At 45.1% G+C, this 8102-nt stretch overlaps 1 protein-coding gene across 3 annotated transcripts; it reads right to left on the bottom strand.

The window, feature by feature from the left end:
- Positions 1-2291: 2291 nt before the first annotated feature.
- LOC123074077 (uncharacterized) lies at positions 2292-7180 on the bottom strand. 3 transcript variants are annotated; one of them, XM_044497021.1, is made up of 3 exons: positions 6786-7180; positions 2990-4151; positions 2292-2903 (listed from the first exon to the last, which is right to left on the bottom strand). In XM_044497021.1, the coding sequence occupies exons 2-3, from the start codon at positions 3152-3154 to the stop codon at positions 2463-2465; spliced, it is 606 nt and encodes a 201-aa protein (XP_044352956.1). In that variant the 5' UTR covers positions 3155-4151; positions 6786-7180; the 3' UTR covers positions 2292-2462. The 3 variants fall into 2 exon arrangements, with proteins under 3 accessions (XP_044352956.1, XP_044352957.1, XP_044352955.1); XM_044497020.1 differs by lacking the exon at positions 6786-7180 and having other exon boundaries at positions 2990-5252.
- Positions 7181-8102: the final 922 nt, after the last annotated feature.

The following is an 8102-nucleotide window of genomic DNA, read 5'->3' as shown; positions in this document are numbered from 1 at the left end:
GAGGATCCCAGGCAGGAGGCCTGCGCCTCTTTCGATCTGTATCCCAGTTTGTGCTAGCCTTCTTAAGGCAACTTGTTTAACTTATGTCTGTACCCAGATATTGTTGCTTCCGCTGACTCGTCTATGATCAAGCACTTGTATTCGAGCCCTCGAGGCCCCTGGCTTGTATTATGATGCTTGTATGACTTATTTATGTTTTAGAGTTGTGTTGTGCTATCTTCCCGTGAGTCCCTGATCTTGATCATACATGTTTGCGTGCATGATTAGTGTACGATTGAATCGGGGGCGTCACAAAAATGGACAGAGATAATGAACCAAATAAACCACTTGGGTCCATAGAGTTTAAACCCCAAGGCCACTTGGGTCCCTTGGTTCTATAGCTCGGTACAAAAGGGAAGAACTTGAATGAGATTAATTTTCAACTTTGTCGATGTTCAGAGTTAAACTGAACAGTTTGCTTGATACTAATGCTACTTTCAGCAATGGAATTAAATTCCAATAACTAATATGTTTATGCTACAACATTATTATAGGCTAGACAAGCATACTTCAGGTTATCCTGAAGAATCTAAGTTAAAATTAGGACAAGGGTGGTACAAGTTGACTAGTCCCTTTCATATGTGATTTCTAGATTCGGTTTACTGACATAAGCAAATTATATCAAGGATTCAAGGGCTATCTTGATCATGCAAGAAAAAAATTGGTGAGTTGATGTTATTTGGATTACAGCCTTTGTACCTACTGATTTTGGGGGCAAATTTAAGGCCTCTAAATGGCTTGCAACCAATCTATTTGGCAAATGTCGATGCTTGATTTGATTCCAATTCAGTTTTAGTGATGAGAATAAAAAATGAAACAAATAACAAAACCTAAATTGATTAATTTGCCAAGATAAACAAAATTAGCATGTACAATACAGACGTGTTGCACATACTAAAATATGCCATTGTCACTTATGTTGGGAAAAAGACGACTGCTTATAAGTCAGGAATTATATGTCCAGGTTTTACCACCGTAGAGGTTTTAACTAGGTTCAGCCCCCTGTTCTAGGGTAACACCCTACTCCTGCTAGATGTGTCTCTCTTGTATGAACAATGTGGTTAGAATATGATGAATGAGTGATCCTGTGGATCTGGGTGATTCTAATGTGCTTGTCTAGATTCTATTCCGACTTTGCCTTATATAGGAGTGACGAAGCAAAGAATACAATGTCATTATGGCCACATCCTGCTAAGGGTGCAGTTAAGTTGGTCATTACCAGGGTCCTGATAACATCGTGGTGTAACTAAGGTTTTATGGCATCGTTGGTAACGTCAATCTTTAACACCCCACGATCGGCTTAGTCGGATGAACATCGTGGTGCGATATACCCAGATGGGCTTAAGGATGTTGTCCCAGCCGACTGATTTTCTCTAAGAGGGCTTGGCGGTGAGGGCCTGTTGGGTCGTATCCTTATTATGGGCCTACCCCGGGATCCCGCCATCAGTAGCCCCCGAGTTCTTCAAGGTCTCGCTGATGGCGCCGATTCCTTCGCGTTGAGGAAGATCTGGTTCAGTTAGACCAACTGTAAAAGTCCTCAAATCGCCTATGGAGAGGCCTTCATGGACTCGATTGATGACCTGAAAAGGTTAGTTGTAAGCAAATTGTGACAAAGGCTCAGTGATATCGAACTTGTCCGTTTGTAGTGGCTTGCGAGGAAGTGTATCATGAATTTTGAGTGATGTTGAAGAACGCCTGGGCAAAAACATTTGGTCACGAGACCAACTTGTCCCTCCGGGGATGTCTGGTCTGTTATTAGCCTAGGTGTAGCCGAGTGGTCTGAAGCTCGTAGAATATGTGTATAATTACATGACCGATAGTTTAAAATTGTAGAATATGTGAAAATAAGTTTATTTACAACTCAAGAATGGGCCCGAACCAAACAGTGAAATTCAACATGGCCCGTCAAAAGTGGCTTCTCAGCAGAAAAAAAATACAAGGCAAACTAAAATTCTGGCAAAATCTATGACAATTTTTCAGATGTCATTCCATTGCATATGTATCCACAAAGAACACATACTAATGATCAGATAGTGATGTACACCTATACCAAGCCGCCAGAAAACCGTGTCCAAGAATTTGCACAGACTCTATCATTTCATCACGGGTACCAATCTAGCGGGCGGTCGAATAGGGATGATATGAACTACCGAAGAAATAGAAATGTAGTATGCAATATCAAAATGTATCCCCTTATGTAAAATGAATTAACTGTTTCATGCCATAAAGCTTTCCTTCATGAAACTCTCCATTGTCCGTACCAGCTTGATATTTATACATACACTATAATATAAAAACATCAAACAAACAAATAACAACCGAGCAATTAGTTAAAAAATTAGCAGTTAAAATTTTAACATCATCGCATACAGGATTTCCTACAAAATCTCTCAGAAGGCGTGGTTAGTACCTTATTTCTAAAGTTAGTCCAACCGGACGTTGTTGGTGTCACTGGGAGGCACGTCATTCTCTGCAAGCTGGTCGATGAGCATCTCCATCGTCTCAATGTACCTAGGCATGTAATGGTCCCTTATCATCGATTTGTCGAGTCGGATCTTGTTGTACATGTCGCGAGGGGTCTCGTAGAGGGCAACACCCTCAGTCTGGCTGCCTTGCTCTTCTGATATTCGCAATGCAACCATGTGCATGATTCTTCCTGGGGGGTACAACTGGCGATGCCGAGGTGTCTCAGAGGCACTTGGCGGCGATCGCAGGGCTTCCAGGAGCTGCTCCATGTGTTCTCCATCTGTTCCTTTCTCAGTTTCATCAAAAGTTTGACTCTTTGTAGCAACATATGTCCAGCATGATAGGGCAGAATGCTCCTTCACTACTTCATGCACACCTTCTGAATGCTTCATCTCATCCTGGATTTGTAAGCCAAATACAAAGATGGAACATCTGATGTTGCATCACCAGTTTCTTTTGTGTTTGAAAAAAAATCTAGTAGTACCTTGGCAGTCCAAGGTGGCAGCATATTGACATCTGCAACCTTAGAAGTTGGACTGGATACAAAAGGAATGTAGGATCGCACGAAGTCTACAGAGTGGTTTATAAAACTCAGGAGTCTTTTCTGCTGAATACGTTCCTGAAGACCAGGTGCCCAGGATGATGCCATAACCTGCAGAGATTCCGTAACAAATGCAAACGTATGATGATCTACGATGCTTCTGCGCTAATAAATTGTGTTTACAGCACACACATTTTTCGCTTTTATTTTAACCAGCTAATTGTTTTTCGCCATGAAATGAAAAAACCCTAGAAGAGAGACAACCAACTCATTGCATTTTAGCTATGGAAGGAACGCCCAAATTTAAAGATTTCATCTGTATTCGCATCACTATATGAAAATATGTGGCCATATGGGGTACCTTTGTACGGAGCTCAGAGGCTGAGACCTTGCCAAAAGATGGGACCAGATCATTTTTATTGACAACAGTGGTGACAAAGTCTTTGCTGGACTCAGCCAAGTCCCAGCTCATGCAAGCAGCTGGACAGTAAAGTTCGAAATGTTATGTTATACTACATCTGTAACGAAATATTGATAAGCAATTTTTGGAACCAAAAAGAAGGGACTATGGCATCATTGCAGATATTAGTTGCGTCGTTTCAGGCTAGTGATTCTTTAGCACATCAATTGAATAGCACGCCTGTTGCTTCGGGTGACAATGCCAATGCTGGTGTTCAGCATACTTGAGCTTTTAGTATGAGAGTGATTTTTCACTTCTCGGGTGTCCTTACATCCTCAATGAATAGTAAATAAATAAAAAATAAAATAAAAAGATTCCACATGGACCTTTCTTAAAATGAACGATTGTTTCTTAACAGTGCAATGTGCATCATTATTACGTACGCCCTCTGTTCCTAAATGTAAGACATTTTTGCAGTTTGAACTGCAAAACATCTTATGTTTAGAAACAGAGGTAGTATTCGATTGACATGCAGTACTTTTTCTTGATATTGATTTGTTGAAAGGTCAATTTTCAATTTGGAATTGACTACAGTACAATACCTGGTCCAAAGGCAATACATGAAGATGATGATAACTTCTTGTTCTCGCGTAGTATGTATGTTAAAATAGCTGCAATAGCAGCACCCATGGAATGCCCAATGATCTAAAATGAAACAACGATGATGTTATTTTATTTAGCAAAGATCTTGATACAGCAATGAAATTGTTTTGTGAGAATTTATCCTGGAGTCCTTATGTCATCTGCATTACCTTACAGTGTCAAATCTGTGCTACTCCTTCTGTAAAGAATTATAAGAGCGTTTAGATCATTAAATTAGTCATCTAAACTCTCTTATATTTCTTTACGGAGGGAGTACTTTACTGTGAAAGTTGGCTCGTACTACCTCCGTCTCAAAATTCTTGTCTTAGATTTGTCTATACGAATCGGCGCAGGCTTGAGGGCCTGAAGATCTGCAGATCTAGCATCTACATCCGCAATCTCTCAGGCATACGAGAATCCTTTTTTGGAATATGCGTGGTTTCGGTGCTAGGGGGCACTGAAACCACCTGCGTGACTACATTAGAAATGAGAACATTGACCTTCTATATCCAAAAAAGGCTCGTGCCACGTTTTCTATATAAAGCAACAACCAAACATACAACTCAACACAACCAACTCCACACCACCACACACACTCAAGGCAAGATGCAAGGGTGATTATGAGCAACAACGTGACCCCCTACTACCCCAAGCAATCTACATGTAGGAAGATAGGACACCGCTTGAGGCCTCCGGTGCCCTCCGCGGTGAACAAGCCACCGTGAAGATATGAAGCCTTGCATGACAACCCAAGTGCTCCAGGGTGGCGCCTTCAGGAAGGATATGACACCGGAGTGCCACCACTGCCCGATCCAGGGATCAAGGTTTCCCCCGGAGCAACAAAGGGGACGAAGAGGAACCGCGACGATGCCTTCAAGAAGGAGACGACACCCGCAGGTGCCGCGATCATCTACTTGTCTAGGCTAAAGAAGGTTTTCACCTCGGCAAGCCCTCTTCATCACCAAGACAGAGTACACCAAGCCACACTCGGTGCACCACCGCCACCGGCCGTCACACGCATGCCACCACGCCTCCCGCACGGCCATATATGATAGGCAGCCAGCACCCGAGCAATGAGCTCCGCCCACGAGCACTGTGACTGGCATCGCCCTGGCATCCATGACCCCTACACCACCTCACCCTAGACTTGCTGCCACGATGACCAAAGAGACGGGCGGAAAGGCCCCTCCTTCCCCACCCCTGGACGGCCCCCAACTTTGAGACCCTCCTGGGCTGGCCAGATCTGGCCCCCACCTCTCCGCCCCGCCCTGCTCGGGCAAAGGGCGAGCTCCCCAATGGGTTGTCCCAACAATTAAACAATCCCAAACGAGTCTTATTTGATAAGGTCAAAAGCTTGGACGTCATGGCCAATTCCTCTGGGTTAGATGACATCAGATGGCAACAACGATATGATCTGGAAGCGGACTTGGTGCCCATTCATCATCAAAGAAGATTTAGTGGAAACAAAGGGGCCGCCTCAATTGGATCTTCCAGGGCGACGCTAACACGACTTACTTCCACGGACTTTCCAACGGTCGTAAACGTCGCTGCTACATTGATCTGCTAATCATTAATGATGTCATGGTCACCGACCCCATGCGGTTACTGCTCACATCTACAAATTCTACTCCTCTTTGCTTAGCTTTCAGCATCCTGCTGGCTTCCTATTGACCCTCAAACTTGGGGTCCCAATCGTTGTGTTTTTTATGCTGATAATGACGCCTCGATGATTGCCCTCTCTTGTGGATGAGGCCATTTCTTCCTCCAATTCCTCTTCCGCTCTTGCCCTGATGGCTTCTTGATTCCGTTCTTTGAGAAGTTTTGGGGTTTGCTTAAGCGCATCCTATATAAAACTATGGAGGGTTTCTGCCTGGGGATGGTGGATATTAAAGGCTTCTGATGCGATACTTGTGCTCATTCCAAATGTTAAGGGTGTTGATAACATCCACCTTTTTAGACCCTTAACAACATCGCCGAATTCTCTCCCAAGGCGTTTGCTACTAGAGTATCTCCGATTGCTCATAAGCTCATTAGCCAGACTCAGTGTGCGTTCGTTAAAGGGAGAGCTATTCTTGACTGTATCCTTTGAATTACATGAAAATTGGTCAATGACATCCACACCCTGCACGCGAGGTGGTGATCCTCAAGCTTGATTTCAAAAAAGCCTATGATTGTGTTCATTGGTCTTTCCTTCGTGATATTCTCTTCACTAGAGGTTTCAATCCTGGCTATGTTCACCGTGTTGTGCAACTAATTTGTGATGCGCACTGCCATCTCCATCAATGGGGTTGTGGGCCCCTATTTCAAGAATGGTCGTGGCTTGAGACAAGACAATCCCATAACATAACATAAGTAGGTCTGTTCATTTCCCAAGTACTTTGAAGCAGACACCAATTTTTTTCAGGGGTTCTTTCATGAGTAAATAAAAGGAGTAAAGTATGGTTATGTCCTTGGTCACCATGTACCTACCATGTTATTCAGTTGTACATTAAGCAACTCGCATGAATTCATCATGAATTGATCTGTCAGAAAACACCGAGGAGACAACATGTTAAGGGTCAAAATCAACATGTTAAGACGCATGTCTTTTCCTCAATTCATGACGAGCAAGCAGAAACGGCTGGCACTGCGAGTCTGCGACTATTCCAGCAGATGGAAACAGTTGATTTCGGGCCGGGGTGTGGTGTGATCACTCACCTGGAGGCGCATGTAGTGGCTGATCCCGAAGGCGATGTCCCCGAGCGGCCACTTCCCCAGCGTCTCGCCGTACGCGAACCTCACCGTCCTCGCCACCACGGCCGCGGCCTCCCTCCAGCTCGCCGGCGCGCTCTCCGGCCACCTCGCCTCGCTTCCCCCGTCGACGCCCCTCCGCCCGTGCCGCCTCCTTGGCGCCTCCTCCGCGCCGTCGGGGGACAGCCGTCCAGAGAGCACGACATAGACCAGCGCCGCCGTCCCCGCCGCCGACGATGCCATTGCCGCCCCCTTGGCTCCCATTCTGGGCGTGCGGTGGCGGGAGGAATTAAGCAGACGTTCATCGAAGTAGCATTTCCCTCTTCATGTGTATGGGTATTCTGGGAAATCCGAACCCCTGGCAGGAGCATATCCGGGGGTGCTTATGCTGATGCGATGAAGAAGTTTTTGGATATTCTGCTGGTGGGAGCAAGGAGATACCTGCCGGCTGCTGCCTTTCTGAATGTGTATACGTACGTGTCGGGCTCCGTTACCAGTTCGGTCACGTTTAGCTATTGGGACTTGAGAACCAAAATTGTTACCCAAGTGCCACAAGGGCACATACAACCAGTGGCGAATCTAGCGTGACAATGGTGAGTAGGCTTAAAACATCAAATTTCTAAGCCTAATTGCAAGTGCATTGGATGTCGCTTGTAAAGCACCTCGGTATAATTGTCAAGGGAAAAAGTCTAGAATAAACCTTGAACTTGTAGATGAAAGCTAAGTCGAACCTTGAACTTGTAATCCCTGAAATTGATGGATTATGGATGGGCTTAGACCCATATAAGACAATAATCCCTAGTTAATCTCTAAGGCCCATGCATGTGTACGGCAAGTGGTGGGAAGTGTGAGAAGTTTAGTCCCATACTGCTATAGTAAGAAGAGTGAGACCTCTTATAAGGGCTGCTCTACCACTTGCTATTGGGAGCTTGGGAATAGGAGCTGTACACACGCGCTCCTCCTCCTCCGCCGCCCGCCTCGCCACACCTCGCCTCGCCTCGCCTCATCACGACGCGCGCCGCGGGTTGCGGGTTGCGGGAACGAGCCGAACTCGTTCATCCCCTATTTGCTCGTTCATGCGCTAGCCGTATATATACTGTTCATAGATGTTTCGGTTCTATGTACTGTACGTGCTCACATGCTTAGATATCGGTATGAGATGCATACCGTATTTGCCATGATTACTGTTTACTCGTGGATTAGATTAGTCGGAAAAGTGCTAATATTTCCAACAATCCAAAAACCTTATTTTAGGCACTTTTCGACTCATGGCTTCGCCGCTAC

This window comes from Triticum aestivum, chromosome 3D (genome assembly GCF_018294505.1).
Source record: "Triticum aestivum cultivar Chinese Spring chromosome 3D, IWGSC CS RefSeq v2.1, whole genome shotgun sequence".
Classification (NCBI taxonomy): domain Eukaryota; kingdom Viridiplantae; phylum Streptophyta; class Magnoliopsida; order Poales; family Poaceae; genus Triticum; species Triticum aestivum.
Note: the sequence above shows the minus strand (reverse complement) of the source record. Positions and strands in the feature narration are given on the sequence as shown.

Coding starts and splice junctions, on each gene's coding strand:
- LOC123074077 (XM_044497021.1), bottom strand. CDS start 3,154: ATGGCATCATCCTGGGCACCTGGTCTTCAGGAACGTATTCAGCAGAAA. Junction 2,904..2,989: donor TGCCACCTTGGACTGCCAAG/GTACTACTAGAT, acceptor TTACAAATCCAG/GATGAGATGAAGCATTCAGA.